The sequence below is a fragment of the Paroedura picta genome, chromosome 1, assembly GCF_049243985.1.
Source record: "Paroedura picta isolate Pp20150507F chromosome 1, Ppicta_v3.0, whole genome shotgun sequence".
Taxonomy (NCBI): Eukaryota; Metazoa; Chordata; class Lepidosauria; order Squamata; family Gekkonidae; genus Paroedura; species Paroedura picta.
The window spans coordinates 24,778,513-24,799,939 of record NC_135369.1 but is presented as its reverse complement, the minus strand read 5'-3'; the positions used below and the strand labels follow the sequence as shown (position 1 = coordinate 24,799,939).

At 47.7% G+C, this 21,427-nt stretch overlaps 2 protein-coding genes across 3 annotated transcripts in view; both read left to right on the top strand.

Annotated features, from left to right (window-relative positions):
• Window positions 1–1,768: 1,768 nt before the first annotated feature.
• Window positions 1,769–15,489, top strand: RIN1 (Ras and Rab interactor 1). Its single transcript, XM_077328574.1, has 6 exons — window positions 1,769–2,056; window positions 3,442–3,627; window positions 8,603–8,717; window positions 10,733–10,805; window positions 11,218–11,309; window positions 14,295–15,489. Exons 2-6 carry the CDS (start codon window positions 3,448–3,450, stop codon window positions 14,879–14,881), a joined length of 1,047 nt encoding a protein of 348 aa, XP_077184689.1. The 5' UTR covers window positions 1,769–2,056; window positions 3,442–3,447; the 3' UTR covers window positions 14,882–15,489.
• Window positions 15,490–17,123: 1,634 nt separating this feature from the next.
• Window positions 17,124–21,427, top strand: part of LOC143833108 (uncharacterized) — a 31,902-nt gene continuing 27,598 nt past the window's right edge. Inside the window, exon 1 of one of the 2 annotated variants that reach the window (XM_077328526.1) lies at window positions 17,124–17,235. Coding sequence is in view for 1 of the 2 variants with exons in the window: in XM_077328516.1 (XP_077184631.1) it covers window positions 21,337–21,346 (10 nt within the window). In the remaining variant the exon portion in view is untranslated. Of the gene's footprint in view, window positions 17,236–21,291; window positions 21,347–21,427 lie in introns of those variants that run through there. The other variant, XM_077328516.1, reaches the window with a different exon arrangement.

Sequence of the window (21,427 nt, the reverse complement as noted above, 5' to 3'; positions counted from 1 at the left end):
GGAACATTGTGGCAAGTCAGGCCATTCGTAAATTAAATTCTCCAGGACAGAAGTCATCCTTCTCAGCTGTACTTTTTTTTTTTTAGCAGAATGTACAGTGTCCTGAATACCCCAGAGCTAGCCTGACCTAGGTAGAGCAGGGGAGCTAAGTGGGGATGGCCATGATGGATGGGAGACCACCAAGGAAGTGGAAGGTCACCACACAGAGGCAGGCAATGGCAAGGAACCTCTGAGTGTCACCTTGAAAACCCCATGAGGGCATGCCATCGATTGCTTGTGACTTGATGGCACTTTATTATTATTTCAGAGATGTGGCTGGAGGACTCCATCCTTTGGGGATGCTGTCAGACGTGGTATTCCTGATATCTGCCAAGTACAGCCGCTTACTGTTTTCTTCCTACGAGCACCAAAGCCCCTGGGATGTAAATCTACGAATTTTGCCTTTTTGTGCCAGCCAGTGGTCATATATTGGCATGGGAAAGGTCCTGTTCATTTTGGCAAAGGAAAATTTACCCAAGGGAAGCTGTTAAGTGTGCTTAGTGTTTTCTATAGGTTGGCTCAACTAACGTGCTTTCATTGAAGTACATTTCCCACACCGCAGACTGACGCATGCCAGGTTCACCAGCTAAGATCCCTGCTTTCAGACTCTGCCATTCTAACATGTTGAAATGGAAGAGCATCAGAAAGGATTAAGCCAAGCAGTGCTCACTCTGAAAAGCTGCCCCCCAAAGTTACTGTTGGAAGGGTTTTAGATAAGGTCTAGGGGAAGAGTTTGTCCGGTGACTGGGACATTTGAGCATCAAAAGGGCTGCACCCTCTGGTGGCAGCTGCTGAAATTGCTGGGATACTCGGGTTCTTTTCCAGCATTTTAAGCTCTTGTGATTAAGGAGGACTCCTGAAGGAGCTGACTTTTTAAAAGGCGACAGGCCCCTAAATATGTGTGGAATCTCCCTTTCTGGAAAAATCCTTAACCCTGAATCCTTGCTGCAGCCCCTCGGTGACATAAAGAGGTCACGCTCTATCCATGCTCAGGAGTAATCTTGTACCCCAAGCTGAGTCCTGGTATTCAAAACAGCCCTGAGGTTTAGAAGACGAGGGATGGTTGAATTAGCAGCAAGTCCCTGCTTGTTCTCAAGTTCTTCCAGGCAACTTCTGCCTGCCTAGCTGCAATGACACAGCTCTGCCAGGCCTGCTGCCCACACCAAGCCCTTGCAAACAAGTAGTTTAGTTTTTCTATTTACTCTATGTAGTTTTCATTCTGAGATCATTTGTTTTCACTCCTGGCCAGCTTACAGTTTAGGGCCAGTGTCTTCATGTTCCTTACGCTATTTGGGGTCCAGGCCTTTAGACCCACTTTCATAGAAACCAGAGACTTATTTTTGCATGACTACTTTCATTCATTCCCTAGTACCTGTGTGTGCATTTAAGGGAGACTCCAGCAAGTGGTCAAGGTTAGCTGCCCTTGCCTTCCTTTGCAGAGCCTTCCTCGGTGGTCTCCCTTCCAAGCTTAGCGTCCAAGCCCACTGCCGCCTCCCCGCCCCCCGTGCAGTCCCTCCTGATCAACAGCCCTCACCCCAACCCCTGCTCCGTCCACCTTTGCGCAGCCGTCCTCTGCACGTGCTCAGAGGCGTCCTCTGCTGCGTGCCTGACTCGTGGCGTGAGCGCGGCTGTTTAAGGCGCCGGCAAAGCCCCGGCGGCGTTTTCCGATCGAAGCGCCGGGCTCGGGAGGCGCAACCAGGTGCCCATCCTTCCCGGTACTCACCCAGAGCCTCGCCCTCTCCTGGGACGGCGGCCAGAGGAGGGCAAGCAGGAGGCATCACATGGGAAGGAGGGGAGGAGGCGAGGCTGGGCGGGCGGGCTCCGTCCGGCTCTCCCCACTTGCCAAACTTCCTCCCTTGCGGCGGCTCCGGCGGCTTCCTTGCTTGCGGCGGGGCTTTCCTTGCGCCGCGCATCCCGGCTCCGGGGAGGGCGGTGCCGCCTAAGGGTTAGAGCCGCGCGAGCCTGGCGGAGATGGGGCGTGCGGGGCTCTGACCGACGTGGCCGCCGGCAGACAGGCGTGAGTGTCGGGCTGCGGGGCAGGAGGGGCTCGGGACTGGACGCTTTCCCTTCCCTGACTTTTGGAAGACACGTGTTTGCGGACACGCGCGTTGTGTAATCCCGCCCGGCAGGGATGGTGAATGTGATGGGCAGATCGCTCGGGCCGAAGAGCACCACGGGCTAGAAAGCGGAAGGTTTCTTTCTACCTTTCTCCAGGTGGGGTAAGATCTAGTGGCTTACGGGGGGGGGGGGCGTGCTGCATGGAGCCCTGAATCTGGCAAGGGGTCAAGGGGCTGTGTTTTGGGGGGCAGAGGATTCCTGGGTTCCCAAGAAGAAAATGGGATTTAGTCATTAATAGGGGTTTCTCACCCCCGCCCCCCTTTTAGTAATGATGTGAGGAAACTCCGCACACACCCTTTTGGACGTGCTTCCCACAATGTGCTTTGGGGCTAGGTGTGCAGCCATGGGTGCCCCGCCCTGGGAGGGGGGGGGTGCCAGCGGGGCATGCCAGTGGGACTGTGTCAGGACGTCTTGGCTGACGAATCCAGTTACTCCGGGAGAGGCCCCCTTCCTTGGGCAGGTGCTGTCGGCGTGGCACCAGGAGGCAGGCAAACTTTAAATATAATGATGAGTTCTGCAACCTTCCATGTGCGTGACTCTTGTGAGGTTGACGTAAGCAGAAAATGACAGGTCTGTGCCCCAAGGAGCCTACCCGTTCAAATGTGGGCTATGTTGAAGCCATCAAAGGGGGAGGTGAGGGGAAAGGAGGCACAGTTTCAAGACACTGGCTTTGTTTGGGCCATGGGGGGGGGGGAGAGCTGAGGGGGTTTAGCCTTCCCCCTCTCCTCCTTCGCAGGGAAGTGGCACTCCCTGCCTCTCTATCTGGGGCAAAACCAGGCAAGGCCATCATGTGCTAAAATCGGGCTCTTCTTCCCAGCTCGCAGCCACCCGTGGCGTTCTGCCATGGAGCTGATTCATGCCCTGTTTTTTTTCTTCCCCTCTCGCCCCCGCAGTGTTTTGTAACAGTGCGGAGCCCGCTCTTTTATTTCATGTTCTTTCCAGCTGTGCCCCCACCATGCTTAGGGTGGCAGTCACCCCAGCGCCGCCAGCAAGGCTCTTGTACCATGGCATGGGCAGGGTGCAAGATATGCTTCCTCTCCTACCCCTCTTCCCTCCCAATGATGATGCGTTCATGCTGGAGAAAAATGCACCTGTTGGATTTCTGCCTTGCAGTGCTTAGAAATCCATCTTCAAGTGTGTGTGTATGGGGGGGGGGGAGAGAAAGGAATCAAGTCTTTGCTTGTCAGTCACTGAGCACAAACAGCCATCTCCCAAGTGCTAATTTGCCCTTTCTGCTCTTCTTCCCTGTGTTTAGAAGACTGTTTTTTTCCTTTCTCCTCCTAGCTCAGGATGACTCGGAACCCCATCTATGATTATCCGGAGCCCTACGCCAATCCGCGGCACGAGGCACAGACGTCTCCACGGAACATCAGCCTGGTGGGCCGGCTGCGCCTCACCCAGCCCGTTTGGCTCCAGATGGGCATCAATTCGGCCACAGCCCTTCACATTTTGCAACGTGAACCTCCTGGGGTGAGGATCCGTGGAGTTTGCTTTTTCGGCCTCCACTCTAGTGCATTTGTATTTGATCTTTCCCCCAAGGAGCTCAGGACAGTATACGTGTTGCTGTCCTCAAAACAAGCCCGCGAGGTAGGAAGAGGCCCTCGGCTAAGGTCACCTAGGAAGGTTCCTGGCAGAATCAAGATTTGCATCCAGATCCTCCAAACCATAGAACAGAGCTTCTCACCAGGGTTTTGTGGAATCCTGGGATTTCTTGAAGGACCAGGAAGGGTTTCCCAAATGTACAGGAGTTAATCCATTTTTTATAATTTTTTAAAAATGTGTTAAATATTTATTGGGTGATATGACCATATATGTCAACCCCCATCCCCTCCCAAAATGGCCAATGATGAAGAAGAAGAGTTGGTTCTTATATGCTGCTTTTCTCTACCCGAAGAAGTCTCAAAGTGGCTTACATTCGCTTCCCATTCCTCTCCCCACAACAGACACCCTGTGAGGTGGGTGAGGCTGACAGAGCCCTGATATCACTGCTCGGTCAGAACAGCTTTATCAGTGCTGTGACCAGCCAAAGGTCAACCAGCTGGCTGCATGTGGGGGAGTGCAGAACCGAACCCGGCCCGCCAGATTAGAAGTCCACGCTCCTAACCACTATACTAAGCTGGCTCTCCTGGAGGGGGTGGGAAAGGGAGGGCTGTAGGTGGGAGTGTACACAGCTATGCATCCCAATTGTATTCTGAACAATCACACCATGTCTGGGGTTTCTTGAAGTCTGACGAATGTTTCAGGGGTTTCTCAACAGGAAAAACATTGAGAAAGCCTGTTTTAGACCCTAGAGCCTGTTCAATGACAATACAAAAGCCTTAAATTTTTGCCAAAGCTCTGGCTAGAAAGTGTGGGTTCTTTCGGCAGGCCTCTTATGCATGTAATACGCATGGGACAGGCAAAAATCCAGCATCTAAAACATTCCATTGTCTACAATGTGCAGTTGTTGAATGTCACATTCCTGTACAACTACAAAAAACACAAGGGGGATAAATACACGGTGGGAACTTTATCCTTGAGTTGCCCCCATCTGCTTTTTGTACCCTTGGATGAGCTTGCTGCCTTGTTGTCCCTTTGGGGCTCCTGTGCCTTTTAAATCTCACACGACAGGCAGAAATGTAGTTCATGTTACTTTCTCACAGAATGACGACAGGAAAGCAGAGCTTCTATCAGGGCACAGGAGCCCTACCCGAAGATAAGTTGTTAATAGCAATCTGGAATTGGAATCCAGAGTTTTCCAAGGGGCAAACAAACCACAAAGACCATGCTCTGAGCTAACAAATGCCAAAAAGGCCATGTGAACTTGGCTACCTAACTAATTTAGACAGATACTGTTTCCAAGAATTATAATTAATATAACAAGAATTATAATTAATGTCACAAAGTGTGACTTACTACAAGGACAAGTATTTACGAACAATCAGCGTGTCTCGCCACAAGCTGATAAAATGGACTAAACAGATAATGCTAATATAAACAGTCAAGGAAAAAAAAAACACAGGATGTTAACACAGGAACAAAAGCTTGCTAGCATTTTACCAGGGGTGGCCAAACTGTGTGCTCTCCAGATGTCCATGGACTGCAATTCCCATGAGCCCCTTTGACCACCCCTGCAAGAGTGTCATTCTTATTTTCTCTTAATAAGATAGCATTCAAGGAATCTTCATGTTGAATGCCTGAAGCTTAATTCTGAAAAATTGCTCTTGTTCTCTCCATTCATTAGTTGAGTGTTTCTACAGCAGTAGGGGCCTTTTTGGACCCACAGATTTACACAGCATTGGTCTGCCCCTTGAAGAAGCTGTCAGACATTGCAAGACATTGCAGACAAACAACTTCTTAGAAATAGAAAGTTTAACTTGAAAGTTCCCAAGGGAGGGGAGGAAGAAAGAGGAAACAAATGCAATTAAAAACAGTGTTACTTTCACATGTCCTTGGCTGTCTACAAGCTGCGGTAAGATGTTATGGTTAGCAGAACCAGACCCAGCCGAGAGGCCTCACAGAAAAGTACATTCAGAGATAATGGCTATAATAACATAGTTTCACTTTTAACTAACAGGCATGATATAGGACCTGGAGCTCCCAGGCACCAAGCAATCTAACTGTCATGGAGGAACTCAGGCTAATTTATGACAGGGTTTTCTATCAAACCTGACAGAAGCCTGATATGGGGTGAAAAGCACGCTGGGCATGAAGTCTCCCTGAATGCTATCTTATTATGATAAGAAGGACACTTTTTAGTTTGTATAATGCTAGCAAGCTTTTGTTCCTGTGTTAACGTCCTGGGGTTTTTATCTCGACTGTTTATATTAACATTATCTGTTTAGTACGTTTTATCGGCTTGGGTGAGCCACACTGACAGTTCAGTGTGTCCTAGTCCTTGTAACAGCCCCTTTGTGACATTAATTATGAGTCTGGTTCGCAAATACACTCTCTGTCTAAATTATTTAGTTAGGTAGCTGAGTTCACACAGACTCTTGGGTATTTGTCAGGCTCTAGGGTCGCCAATTCTGGGTTGGGAAATTCCTAAAGATTTTGGGAGTGGAGTCTGAGAAGGGAGGGTTGTCAGCTAGGTATAATAAAAGAATCAACCTCCAAAGCAGCTGTTTTCTCCAGGGAACTTGGCCTTTGTTGGCAGCACACTTGGCTAGCTTTAAAAGTTAACAGCTGGGTAGTGGTAATGTCTATAGGCCGGGCTATAACCCTAGCTCAGCTGTTTGTATTGATTTGTTTCAAAAGAGATCTATAGCTCAGGGACGAGAAGAAATACTGGAATAATGACAGAGAGTTTAGGAATATAGACGTAAAATGTGGAGCATGGGAAGCCCTTGCACGGTGAGTTCTGACCTCTAACATCTCCCCTTTTAAAAGCAAAGCACAGTTTTCCCCATTTAAAAGTGCCTAATCAAGATCCCTTCATACCAATTGGTTGCTTTCCACTTGTTAACCACACAGCTTGTGCAGTTTGGAGTACTGGGAATGTGTCTGCCATTAATTACTAATGTGGACAGTTTTATTTCTCCAGTGTTATTGTGAACTATAATGAGCCTCTTGTGGCGCAGAGTGGTAAAGCAGCGACATGCTGTCTGCCCATGAGGTTGGGAGTTTGATCCCAGCAGCCAGCTCATGGTTGACTCAACCATCCATCCTTCCGAGGTCGGTAAAATGAGTACCCAGCTTGCTGGGGGGTAAACGGTAATGACTGGGGAAGGCACTGGCAAACCACCCCGTATTGAGTCTGCCATGAAAACGCTAGAGGGCGTCACCCCAAGGGTCAGACATGACCCGGTGCTTGCACAGGGGATACCTTTACCTTTACCTATTGTGAACTACAACTGAGCTCAAAAGAACCAATTAGCTGTTTTAGCAAAGAGTTATCACATGGCATCATATGGCTTAATTTGAATATTATGACACAGTTTACTAATTTACCACAATTTGCTTTTGCCTTAAATCTCCAAAGTTATGATGGTTGTTCATTTGGTTTGAGAAAGAGTGCTTGCACTCGAAAGCTCCCACCTTGAATAAATCTTTGTTGGTCTTAAAGGTGCTACTGGACTTTGGGATACGGGATTGTTCCCCCAGTCTCCTTGTTCTTTTTCATGGTTTGCTTATTGGTGAAAGAGAGATTGCAGTTATGGTACCATGGAGGAGCAGCCATTGCTAATTAACTAAAGCTGTGTCTGCACATGGAGGTGGTATAACTCTGGAGAGGAAGAATAGGCTGTACCACTTCAGATCTTGGGCAGGAAGATCACCTTTTTAAAAACTCCCTGCAGGTTTGTTGGGGGTTTTTTTTTAAGCACATCCATGAGACAGGTTCTGACCTCATCCTTTATTTATTGTGCTAGTTTTCTACTAGAACCTGCAGGCCATTGTAGGCATGGAATTGGGATCACTGTGGGTGGGCAGGTGGCTGTGAGTACCTGCGTTGTGCAGGGAGTTGGACTAGATGACCCTGGAGGTCCCTTCCATCTCTGTTGTTGTTATTGTTGTTATTATTATTATTATATTTATTTCCAGTAGTCTTAAAATCCCCCATTAAAACCCCCACTAAAAGACTATAAAAATACCCAACACGGCGGAAAATACCACTCTCCCCTACCCGAACAAGGGCATTGGGGGATGGAGGGTAATGATGACTACTTCAAACCCCCCAGGGGGGCAATGTTCTTCTTCACCAACCCCAGCCTCAACCATAGACCTGGCGGAAGAGCTCCGCTTTACAGGCCCTGCGGAACGCTGACAGCTCCTGCAGGGCCCGCAGCTCACCCGGGAGCTCATTCCACCAGGTAGGGCCAGGACAGAGAAAGCCCTGGCCCCGGTTGAGGCTAGGCATGCTTCTCTGGGGCCAGTAGGTTTTCTCCCGCAGAGCGTAGAGCCCTGCGGGGCACATAGGGCGACAGGCAGTCCCTCAGGTATGTGGGTCCCAACCCACATAAAGCCTTAAAGGTTAGAACCAAAACCTTGAACCGGATCCGGACAGCAATTGGCAACCAGTGCAGCTGCGTCAGCACCGGCTGGATGTGGGCCCTCCAAGGTGTACCAGTGAGGACCTTTGCAGCTGCATTTTGCACTAGCTGAAGTTTCCGGATCAAGGACAAGGGTAGGCCCGCATAGAGGTCTTGTGGATGAAGGGGATGTTTGAAAAATGCAACCCTCCGCTCTGAAGTGGTACAATCCATTCTGCTGCCCCCCCCCCATGGCCCTCCATTTGGCTGCACAGCCGGCCTGACATGGGGAAGTTAAGGACTGGTGTTTGTGGGTGCATAAAGAAGCCATTGTGGTATTCCCCCCCCTTCCTTTCAGTAGACCCAATCTTCTACTTGTGTGGCTCTTACAATGTACATGTGTTCTTGGTGTGCTCTCCTGACTTTGCTTCTTCTCAGTCATAATATACCTCTCCCCACTTTTCTGTTTCTCTCCCCCTCCCACCCCCCCAAAAAAGACCTTTCTGGTCCGCAGATCAAACACACGACAATGCCAGGTTCTCTGCCTGCGTCTCCCAGACAATTCATCTCCAGTTTTTGTGACCACCTATTGTCTCCACCAGGAGCCTACAGGTAAGGCCAACCAGCTGGTCAGCAAAAGAGGAGGATGCTGGGGAAAGCCCCGAGGGTGGCCACCGTTGAATCCAACAGGGCTCCCCTCCTGTATGTCCTGCAGAAAAAATTCAGCGCAGATTCTGCCTCACCTTTTCCCTGTGACTGAGTCACTTTTTACAGGGAAGTGTTTCATTTCTTAAATGGCAAAGTATTCAGTCCCAGTTCCCTGCTTCTGGCTATTTGAAACAGCAGAACTATTTCCTGCAAAAGGAGGACTGTCCGCATATGCAGGACTTGAGATGAAGAAGAAGCAGAGTTGGTTCGTATATGCCACTTTTCTCTACCAGAGGGAGTCTCAAAGCGGCTTACACTTGTGTTTCCTTTCCTCTCCCCACGGTAGACACCCTGTGAGGTAGATAAGGCTGAGAGAGCCCTGATATCACTGCTCTGTGAGAACAGGGCTGTGACAAGCCTAAGGTCACCCAGCTGGCTGCATGTGGGGAGTGGGGAATCAAACCCGGCTTGCCAGATTAGAAATCCACAATCCCTAACCACTACACCAAGCTGGCTTCAAACAGTTGGGTCAACCTGCCTGTAACCACACTATTTCTTCAGTTGTGCAACTCAGTGCTGAGACTGAGGAAAAGTAAGTCTTGCTTCTGCATTTCAAATTACAACCAAATTTCCTTTACTATTTTTTCCCCTTAGAGTTGAACCCAAACGATTGATGGCCTAATAAATTTGGCTTGTTATTTCAGTTTCTGGTAAACATCTTCATTATGTGGTATACTAACCCATGACCCAGCCTCTGCTTATATATGGGGGTCTTGTAATTCCCATTTCATTGTCTGATGAAGTGTGCTGTGCACACAAAAGCTCACGCCTTGAATAAAACTTTGTTGGTCTTAAAGGAGCCACTCTGCTCATTCAGACCAACACAGCTACCCATCTGAATCTACCAAGTACCCAATCAGCTACAAAGCTCATTGGTGATCTTATTTATCAATTTAGGTACTTATAATCCCATTTTCCTCCAAAATAGCTTCCAACACTGTTCTCCGCACCACTGTTTATCCTCACAACAACAACCCTGTGAGGTAGGTTAGGCTGAGAGAGGGTAGCTGGCCCAAGGTCATCCAGTAATCCATGGCACAGCAGGGATTTGAACCTGGATCTCCCAGGTCCAAGTCTAACCACTATACCACACTGTCTGACCTTAGCCCAGTTGTGTTCTCAGAGCCTCACCTACCTTACAGTGTTGTTTTGAGGATAAAATGGAAGATGGGAAATCTGTGTGTGCTAGAAAGAAGAGGGATGGGCAAATGTGATATAGGAAATATTATATACAGAAAAAGGAGGAGGTCTGGTCTCTTATACCCTGCTTTTCCCTACCCAAAGGAGTCCCAAGGTGGCTTAAAAACACCTTTCCCGTTCTCTCCCCACGACAGACACCCTGTAAGGTAGGTGGAGCTAAGAGAGTTCTAAGAGAACTGCTCTATGAGAACAGCATATCGACCTGACTAGCCCAAGGTCACCCAACTGGCTGCTCGTGGAGGTTTGGGGGATCAAACTCAGGTCTCCAGATCCGAGTCCAGTCTTTAACCACTCCACCACACTGAATCCCACAGACAAATCTCAAAATGTTGGTGGCTGGGCATATATATAAGCTGGGCCTGCAGGGACACACAGCTAAGGGCACTGGGAGACCCCCATCCCTCCCTTAGCTAGGTTCTCCTTATCTGGATACAGGTGAGAAGACAGCATCCTCAGTCTATCTGGACAGCCCTCCGTCTAGTCCTTGCTACCTCCCTCAACACTGCATTTTTCACAACAGAAAATTTCAGGCAACCTATTTGTCCCAGTCCTAGTTTTGAGGTTCAAGGGGGAGGGCAGGTTACAGTGGATGAGCGATAGGGATGTGAGTGTCCTGCATAATGCACAGGGTTGGACTAGATGACCCAGGAGGTCCCTTCCAACTCTGTTATTCCATGATTCTAACCAGTAAATCCTGTTTGCTTTTTTCCTTTGCCCAGTCATTTCGCTCGAGGGCTCTGACATGAAGTTTCCCAGCCTCTTGCATCTCATCGCTTCCTACTGCTCCACGCCGTAAGTAACCATCCAGAAGCCCTGGCCTTGACACCAACCTGAGCCATCTCCTGCAGGACAGAGGCTTGGCTGTAGCTGCCACCGGGCCCGGAGGTGGTGGCTATTCTCAAGCAAGTGTTCCTGGGCGGCAAACTGTGAACAAGCTTTTCTCCACCTAAGTGTTTTTACAGCAGTGTGCCATTTCGAATGCTGCTGCCTAAAGGTGCCCCCCCCCAAAAAAAAACACCCCAGCATATTAAAAACACTGATTTTGCCAAATTAAGACTATGCTTCCACTTATGTTGACCAGTAAGGAGGGGCTTTCTTATTTGATTTTGAAATCTGAATTCAGGATTTTGAACAAGTTTCACTTTAGTTTGTTTATGTTTGGTTCCGTTTCAGACTTTCTCTCTTTCTTTCCTGCCCTCCCTAGGGACATTCTCCCTCTCCCTTTGCATCTGCCCCAGCCTATCCAGAAGGCCTCATCCTGCCAAAAGCTAGAGGCCATTGCGCATTTGGGACTTGGTAAGTGTCTTTCGGCTGACCTGGTCTTAGAACTGTAACCATTCCTTAAGCTTCCAGCTTTTCTCAGTTTTTTTACCATCCCCCTGAAACATTCTTCAGGTTTCAAGCAACCCCAGAAGAGGCACAATTGTGCACAATCTGGTTGGGAAGCATAGCTGTGGACACGCCCACTCGGGGCCCCTCCCCTTCCCACCCCCTCCAGGCCCTTCAGTGGCCATATATGGTAATATCACCTGGCTCAGGTTCAAGGTCCTGGTGCTCAGCTCTAAGGCAGCCATTCTGATTGGCTAAAAATAATTTTATGGTTGGGGGTCACCAGAACATGAGGAACTGTATTAAAGGGTCGCGGCATTAAGAAGATTGAGAATCATTGCTCTAAGGTCCTCTGTGGTGTGAGCCCAACATATCTGTGAGACTGCCTATCTCCTTATGCCCCCAAAGGGTACTTCACTATTGTGGGTGCGAATCTGTTGGAGATCCCTGCCCTGAGGGAAATTCGCCTGGCCTCAACCAGGGCCAGGGCCTCTTCGGTCTTGGCCCTGACCTGTGGAATTACCCTCCTGGGAGAGCACGGGCCCTGATGGAACTCTCCCAGTTCCTCAGGGGCCAGTAAAACGGAGCTCTTCTGCCAGGTCTTTGGTTGAAGCCAGTGCAATTAAGATCTGTGTCCTTCCCTGAGCAAGCCAGGTCATCGAGCTACTCTACTGTTGTTCCCCCTGAAGCATGGCAATGAAACCTGTAGAGCTGGAAGAGGGGTTTTTAATCACCACCAAGGGTGGATTTTATCAGGTTTTACTGTTTGGGGAGATTTTATTGTGGGTTATTGTTGTTACCCGCCATAAGCTTCCATGTGGGAGTGGCGGGCTATAAATAAATAGATAGATAGATAGATAGATAGATAGATAGATAGATAGATAGATAGATAGATAGATAGATAGATAGATAGATAGATAGATAGATAGATAGATAGATAGATAGATAGATAGATAGATAGATAGATAGATAGATAGATAGATAGATAGATAGATAGTCTCAGTGGTGCAGCCCCAGCTTTGCATGCAGAAGACCCTACGGTGATTTAAACATGCGCCAGAAACTGCCTTATACAACTCAGACAGACCATTGGTCTAGCATGGGCAGTATTGTCTACTCTGATTGACAGCAGTTCTCCAGACTATTTAGACAGGTGATCTTTTAAACTGGAGATGCTGAGGATTGAAACTGGGACCTTCTGCATGCAAAGTACGGGTTCTCCCACTGAGACCCAGCACTGATCTGGAAGGGCTAGAGATGCATAGATAATGAGGCTTAGCAGAAGAACATGGGCTTTGCATGTAAATCTCCAGTTAAAAAAATGATTTCGCTGAGTTGGGTCTAAGACCTGGAGGACCACCGACAATTACAATACGCCGACCGGTGGTCTAACTAGCTAAGACTTCCTGCAGACTACCCTCAGTCGCATATCTCAACATTTAATTTGATGCATGAACATTTAATTTACTTACAATCAATGTTAACATGGAATAATACATAATTGTACAATGCTTTAATTTTGTTTTTAATTATGAATTTAAATGTATTTTAAATATTTGCATCTTGCGTTTCTCCTTGTTGGACTAGGCTAGATCCACTGAGCAGAATATAAAGGGTGTCCTGCAGGGGGCATCGGAGGAGATGTATATTTAGCATAGATAGGATAAGAGCTTCCTGATGATTTTCAGATTATCTCCTCCAGTGTCCTGATTGGCTCAATAGGAAACTTCCTGCTTTTTGAGCACACTTCCCTCTGCTTGCCTCCAGAACAGCAGTTGAACAGAAGAAGGACTGCAGACAATAGCTAGCTAGCTAGGCCTCTTCTCTCTTTCTAGGCATAGTTATTTCTCTTCCTAAATAAAACCTATTTCATTAATTCTGCAGCGTGGTGCTTCGCTCTCTTTGCCTATTCAAACTCTGCCAAAGCTGATCCCCAGGACTCTGAATAATTTTTTCTTGTTTTAAGTAAAACCAAAAGGAGGTTGAAAAGGAGGTTGAGAGGGGACATGATAGCCCTCTTTAAGTATTTGAAAGGTTGTCACTTGGAGGAGGGCAGGATGCTGTTCCCATTGGCTGCAGAGGAGAGGACACGCAGTAATGGGTTTAAACTACAAGTACAATGATATAGGCTAGATATCAGGAAAAAAATTTCACAGTCAGAGTAGTTCAGCAGTGGATTAGGCTGCCTCCTCTGATTGGTGGTGGCTCTCCAGGGTCTCAGGCAAAGGCCTTTTGTGTGGCCTACGGCCTAATTCTTTTTAACTGGAGAATCCAAGCACTGAACTTGGGGCCTTCCACGTGCAAAGTTGGATGTTTTTGGCTGCAGAGGAAAGGACACGCAGTAATGGGTTTAAACTACAAGTACAACGATATAGGCTAGATATCAGGAAAAGGTTTTTCACAGTCAGAGTAGTTCAGCAGTGAATTAGGCTGCCTAAGGAGGTGGTGAGCTCCCCCTCACTGGCAGTCTTCAAGCAAAGGTTGGATACACACTTTTCTTGGATGCTTTAGGATGCTTAGGGCTGATCCTGCGTTGAGCAGGGGGTTGGACTAGATGGCCTGTATGGCCCCTTCCAACTCTATGATTCTGTCATTCTAGGATAGGACAAGTTTTCCCTAGCACGCTGCTGCTTGTAGAAAAGAGTAAGAGTCCAGTAGCACCTTAAAGACTTAACAAAATGTGTGGCAGTTTATATGCTTTCATGAGTCACTGATCACTTCTTCAGATAGAGCTTGTTGTGATTGAACCAGATGGGTTAGGGAGGGATTGCTCTCCACGCGTTTCCTGGCAACCACATCATACGCATTCTCCCTTTCATTTTCCAGGCCTGGCTAAAAGGGCAACTGGAAATCAAGGAATATGGGGAGAGGGACTTCCTCAGTTCCACCTCCTCCCATAGAAGCAAGCCATCTTAATAACCCTTTATTGCTTTTCTCCCCTCCACCTTCCAGAATTTTGGAGCTCGTCTTTCAACACCAGGGAACCTGCCCAGCCAACTCCACAGGTGTCCCCTTTGAGGGCGGGCATGGACCCTCTGCCACTTTCCCCACACAACCCTGAAGGAGAAAACTGCAAGCAGCTAGCCTCTGCATATCCCACGAGTGACTTATCATTTGCTGGAATGCCTCTGGGGGACGTGGGTGCCCGGCGTCAACACTTCAAGAGCAGCATCAAAGTGCGGGTCTCGACAGAAGCTGCCAGCCCCCTATCCCCCCCAGCTGCCCCACCACCCCCCATTCCAGTTTGGAAGAAGAAGAATCCACCCAATCCGCCCCGCTTTCCTGTCTCTTGTGGCGGAAACTGGTCTTCCAGCCGCCACCCATCGCCTCCAATTTCCTCACAAGCCACAGGGAGGTCAGAGGCCTACCACGTGCCCTTCAGCAATGGTGGGACCAGGGAGAGGGAAGCCACATGTCACCTTGAGACCTCCTTCAATATAGCCCCTGTCTCCTCCTCCGGTCAGCTGCTGCGTGTGACAGAAGAGGAACAGACAGATTCGTGGAAAAAGGGTTTTGACCAGGAACGACACCCTCCTTAGGAGAGGGACATGGTGGGTACTGGAATACAGAGCTTCACTTTTTTCGACCTCTGAGCCTTCTTGAGAAGTTCTCAAAAATGAACTTCTGTGGAACTTTGCTGAGGTAAGCATGTGTCAGGACTAGTTTGAGAAGGATGGAAGTTTATGGGTCAAAGCAGGGAGTAGAGAGGTAGGAACAAGATTTCCCTGCATCCTCTCTGAGTTCTTGGGAGAAAAAATTGGGACCTGGTGCTTTTCAGTTTTCTGTTCTTCATGACAATCTCTACCCAGGTTCTTACTTGGCCTTCTAGCCAAGCAATCCCTCCTTGAATTCTGGTTTGGTATATGTCTGTGGTCCCCTTGGATCATTGGATACCTGAACCATTCATAAACCACCCCAAAGGCCATCTCCACACAGGAGGTGACAGTAATATCTCCTTCTGTTTTCCTACTTTTTCTTTCCTCCCTGTCCCCACCTTCTCTGAAGTTCATATTGGATAGCCGGTTTGTGTAGACATTGGAACTGTGCTATGGGTCTTGTTGTTTTGGTTTGTGTTATTTTATTTTATGCTGTAATGTATTTAAATATTACATCCCCATTTTCTTTCAATAAACTTTAACTGATCATTCTGCCTGTCTCAGAGTTCTATCCTCCCTCACCATACACCGCACATGTACATTTTAAAGATCTCTTAGAAGGGCATGTTTGAGAGAAACATTCCAGGTTTCAAAACATAAAATTATGGCTCCTTTAGAACAGAATTGAGAAATAGTGAGAGATTGGCTTCTTTCTTACACCTGGCTGTTCAGGAGTGAATCTGGACTCAAGTAAGAATTGGTTCCTACAATTACAGAAATACAGGGTACATGTTTCTTCCTGAGAGTACATGGTTACAGGTGAGACTGGCCTAAGGGTGTAAACTGCACGGAGCTCCAATCCCAGGTCGATTCAGTCCCTGCTGTCTACACAGAATGCGATTTCCGTTTTGATTTTGGGCGATTTTAATTTTCCCTCTGCACCAAGCAGGACTGATCCGGAGTCACCCTACCATTTTGTTGCGATATCCAGGGCTGAATCTGTACATACTTTATTTATTCCTGTTGAATTCAGATCGATTTGAGCTCGGGTCTTCCTGATTATTTCCCCCCCCCCCCATTTGAAACAGAAAGTGCTCTGCACTTGATTGGGGGAGGGCAGAGGATTTCGCCTCCTTTTGACTGCCGGTGGAGAATCAGCCTGAGGCTCCGCGCGGGGGGGGGGGGGGGGGGAGGGGGGGAGCCGGCTCGTGATCTCTTTCCCATTTTCTATTATGCCAATACCAGCCCCCCACTCTGGGACTTACAGGGAATTTGATCTATCTCACAGGGAAAGCTTGCAGCTGTCCTTTTGAAATAGGAGGCTTGGTCTAAATTGCAGGCACTGGAAGGTAAACGCCACCCCCTCCCCGGGTTTGCAATAAGGTCATTAAAAAAGAAAAAAGAAAGCCAGCCAGCCAGCAGCTTCTCAGAGAAGAGGCAAATCCAGAGGGAAACAAATTCCAGAGGGAAACAAAGAGAAACAATACATCTGGGCAGGAAAGTTTCGCAGCCGGAAGCATTTGAACGGACGCCCTGACCAATTGGAGGCTTGGCAGTTTTTAGTTCGGGGAAATGCAGACAGCTGCACATTTTAGACATGTGATTTTTAAATTTATCAAGGGTTAAAAGCACTGCAGGAAATCACGAAGAAAAGGTAGGGTCACGCCAGATCACTCATGTCTGTTGCAGAGGGAATATTTAAATCGCCCCAAATCAAAACGGAAATCGTATTCCATGTAGACAGCAGGGACTGAATCGACCTGGAATCGCAATAAAAGCTCCGTGCAGCTTATACCTAGGAGTGCTTTTAATCCTCAACATTGGAAGATTCGGGTTGAAAAAGCATGAGAAAGCACTCCCTCTGTGGTAGAGCAGTTCTGATTGGCCAGCTGACTCCGTGGTAGACCAGTTCTGATTGGCCGGCTGACTCCGCGGTAGACCAGTTCTCATTGGCCAAACCTGCCAAGCCAGCCAAGGCTTTTAGCTTTTCTTAAAGAGGAAGCCCTAATTTTTTTTTCTGTAGAAACTGCAGAAGTCCTCACTTCTGTGGATAGAGATTTGCCTAGTGGTTTTTTTTCTCCCTTCTCTGTTGTCTTCAATCCCCCCACCCACCCACACATTCAAGAAAAGAAAAGAAAGAAATAGGCTCTGTCTGGGCTTGGCTCCCTCCTCCCCTTCTGAGCTTTCCCAATCAAGTGCAGAACACTTTCTGTCTCAGTGGGGAGGGGGGGGGAAGAGGAAGACCGAGTTCAAATCGATCTGAATTCAGCAGGATCCACACCGGGGAAAAAAACAAAGTAAGTGCAGAATCAGCCCTAGAGAGAATATCCACGTGGAGTATATGTGCATACAGAACAGCAAAATCTGCAAAATACCCCCCCCCCGAACAATGATACCATCCAGCTAGTGAGGCGTAGCATAGAAATGATTTTGAACCAGTTGTAAGGCGGGAAGACTAAAACTGGGAGCTGGCTAGGGGGGAAAAACATAGATTCTGTAGACGTGGGCTCTAGAATTTCTCACCAGTCAGGGGTGCATCTACTGCTGAGCAATACAATTTGCTTAAATTAAAAATAGCCTTTTCCAAAGGACAGACTGCAATTCATTTCTAAAAAGAGCACGCCAGGAGGATACCTGAGCACGACTGACTCATAACATTCTGGGGCCTGAGGGACATAGCAGATGGTACCATGCGTAACAAACTCATTAGTTTACTATATATTATATTTGTTACCCCCCCCCCCCCCCCGTCTCCACAGACTCCAGCAAGTTACATCACGTAACATAAAGACAATGAATGATTAAAATCTTAACAACTAAAACAATTCTGTCCTTTGCTGCATATTTCTAATCTTTCAGAGGCAGGAGGGGGAGAGAGCAGAGGGGAAAAAAATTATCAGCCCCAGATGGAATGAATGAGGCTTTGATAGGGAGGACAGTTTTGTACATTGGTGGTGTTGGGCCTCACCCAGAGGCCTGGTGGAACGGCTCCATTTTACAAGCCCTGCAGAACCGTTCAAGGTCCCGCAGGGCTCTCATCTCATTGGGAGAAAATTTCACCAGGCCAGGGCCTGAGCCAAGAAGGTTGAGGCCCGTTTGATTTCCTTGGGGCTGGGGACCCTAAGCGAATTCTGCTGGCTTGATCTTGATGCCCTTTGGGAGTTCTGTGGGAAGAGATGGTCCTGCACATTGTGGTCATATCATATGTGGCTTCTTGGTGGCATATTCAGACATATTCATTGTGAGCCAATGATGTATCACAGCTCATTGAACCCCAGGTTAAAATCTTCCCCCGCCACTGATTCACAAGGGGCCTTCAGCAAAGCTGCCATTGTTTACACGTTTGCAATACAGGGAAAACAAGAGCTTTGTTTGCAGGGCTATTGTATGGTAATGCCTGTAAAATCCTTTGAGTACTCTCAGCTATGTAAATGCCAAATATTGTCATTGCTGTTACAACATCCAATGTTCACTTATTCCAAGAAGAAATGTTGGCTTTTATATGCCACTTTTTTCAAAGTGTCTCAGGAGTCTCAAAGCGGTTTACTGTCGCCTTCCCTTTCCTCTCTCAAGAGGGTCTACCAAGATGTCCTGGGTCTGATTTCAGCCTTGTACGATCAGTGTTTGAAAAATGTGTGTGTGTGTGTGGGGGGGGGGGTGCTGGGGGTGGGGGAGAGAAATCTCTTCTTGCCAAATACCTGTCAGCACCTTTGTCTCCTCTCCTTTTTTGTAAGATTTGCCTTCACCTTTGAGCTCTGCATTCCTCAAACATTTTTCTGCTTGAAACATCTTGTTCTAAATTCTAAGGCAATGATATCAGGTATTCAGTTGCCAGAAAAAGCTATACTTTTGACACCCACCTGCCCATCTAGCCGTAACCTGAAATTGGAGCATTGTGTAAAAAAAAAAATCATAATTGAATTAAGATTCTGGCCATTTAAATGGCTGCAAGTAAAATAGAGTGAGGAACACCTCCTAATGTATTTTCCCCTGCTAGGTCTCCTCCTTAAATTCAAATGGCAGTTATGCTCAGTTAAGGTTATGTTCAGCAAAAACATACATTTTCCATGCATTTGGATGGAAGGCAGATCACAAGTGCTAATGGTAAACAGGAGTCTAGAGATCCTTTAAAGACTAACCAGATGTTATTCCACCATAAATTTTTGCAGATGAGAGCCCATTTCGTCAAATGGGGTTTAGTCCACCAACGTTGGCATTAGACCAAAATCTGCTTAGTCTTGGAAGTGCCATAAAACCCATTTATTTTTGCTCCAGCAGAATAACATGGCTGTCCCTCTGGAATGTTTTTAACCAGGAAGTTAGGGATGATCTTACTCTTTGTCGACCCTCCCAATGACCAGGACAGTTGTCAATGATTAATCTCGGGTGCTATTGGGCATTTGGAAGGGGCAAGCTGACCCTATGGTGTAGTTGGGGCTGCTGGGTTTGAGCAGATGTAGGTGATGCCATCTCATGAGAAGGAAGGACTCCCTGGAGAAGAGCCTAATGCTGGGAGCGATTGAGGGCAAAAGAAGAAGGGGATGACAGAGAATGAGGTGGCTGGATGGAGTCACTGAAGCAGTCCGTGCAAGCTTAAATGGACTCCGGAGAATGGTAGAGGACAGGAAGGCCTGGAGGATCATTGTCCATGGGGTCGCGAGGGGTTGGACATGATTTCGCACCTAACAACAACAGGTGATGCAAATAAGAAAAATGGCAACAAAACCTCTGCTGTGAATAGTCCCAAAACAAGGAACCTGGGGGTCCCAAAAGCTGTTACTGGAAGAGCAGCATGGAAGGAACAGACCATAGGACTATGAAGGGAGAAATAGTATTGCAAGCAGGGGAGGCCAGATTGTGGGTCTCCAGATGTCTATGGACTGCGATTACTTGCAGCATGCTGGCATTGGCTCATGGTAATTGTAGTCCATGGACATATGGAGAGCCACAGTTTGGCCACCCCTGCTTGCACTCACGCTAAAGACAAACCAGGCACAGAGCCCTCTAGAGCCAATTCAAAGTTATGTATATAGCCCAATAAAGACAAGAGACAATAAAGACAATTCCCTTTATTGGCTGCTTTTTGTAATCCTTGCCATGTGATCAAAGCAGTTCCACAATGAAATGATTTCTTTTAGGAAATCATGTGGTCATATTTGCTCAGCAGTTGGGTGATTAGGATCAGAGCAGATTTCGGACAATCAAGTCTTTGTACAGCTTTCTTGCTTCGATGCCCCATTATCCTACATATAGTTGCCAACCTCCAGGTGGTAGCTAGAAATTGCTGCTGTGGTGGGGGAGCTGAGGCCCTTTGTCCTCTCTAGGTTTTAGGATTGTCAGCTTTGGTTTGGGAAACACCTAGTGATTTGCAGGAGTGGGGGGGAGTTGGAAAAGGGCAGGGTTTGGGGAGAGATATGACTTGCATAGGGTATGGTGCCATAGAGACCACCTTTCAAAGAAGCCATTGTCCTCAGGAGAACTGATCTCTGTCATCTGGAGATCAGTTGTAATCCCAGGAGATATCCAGATACCACCTGGAGGTTGGCAACCCTCCCAGACACCTTTAAACTTGCTGACTCGTTTTCGAACTATTCACAGCAGAGGTTTTGTTGCCATTTTTCTTATTTGCATCACCTGTTGTTGTTGTTAGTGGAGATTTGGAGAAGGAGTCTGGGGAGACCAGGGACGTCAGTGGTGTTCAATGCTGTAGAGCAGGGGTAGTCAAACTGCAGCCCTCCAGATGTCCATGGATTACAATTCCCAGAAGCCCCTGCCAGCATTCGCTGGCAGGGGCTCCTGGGAATTGTAGTCCATGGACATCTGGAGGGCCGCAGTTTGACTACCCCTGCTGTAGAGGCCATCTTCCAAAGCACCCATTTTCTCCCAGGGAACTGATCTCTGCATTCGAGCAATTCCAGGAGATCCCCAGGATCCATATGGGGGCTGGCATCCCAGGAAGGGAGTATAATGCCATATAGCTCATCCTTCAAAACAGCCATTTTCTCAACTTTTGTCTGGAGATCTCCAGGCCCCACCTGGAGGTTTAGTACCCCAACCTTCCCCCAAATATCCAAAAGTTTCCTCAAAACCTGGATTTGGCTACATCCTAGCTAGAATTCTCCACTGGCCTCATTTTGGGCCAGGTTTGAGGAGGAAAATAACACTTGTGAGACTCCCTGCTGCAAGAAATGAGGATGAACTTAAACATGTGTGTCTGGAAAATGTTAATTAATTCAGAGCATGACATACATGTCCCCATGAACTGAACGGGAGGCTGATCATACAGATGATCTGGGTAATTCTGTCTTTTATCAGCCAGCCCCATTATCAGGATAATTGCTAATTAATGATTAATCTGTGGGGGTCAGGGAGCAATCAGACAGAAGCAGGCTGGTCTCATGGCACTCAGTAAGTAGAGGATGGTCACATTTTGGAGGGGGGATGCCTATATGGAATAGGGTCTCCTGTTAGTATTATTTGGGGGGAGGC

Excerpts from the sequence above, each read along its gene's own strand:
- RIN1 (XM_077328574.1), top strand. The coding sequence starts at position 3,448 with ATGACTCGGAACCCCATCTATGATTATCCGGAGCCCTACGCCAATCCG. Across the intron at positions 3,628-8,602 it reads TGCAACGTGAACCTCCTGGG|ACCTTTCTGGTCCGCAGATC; the intron begins GTGAGGATCCGT and ends CCCCCAAAAAAG. Across the intron at positions 11,310-14,294 it reads CATTGCGCATTTGGGACTTG|AATTTTGGAGCTCGTCTTTC; the intron begins GTAAGTGTCTTT and ends TCCACCTTCCAG.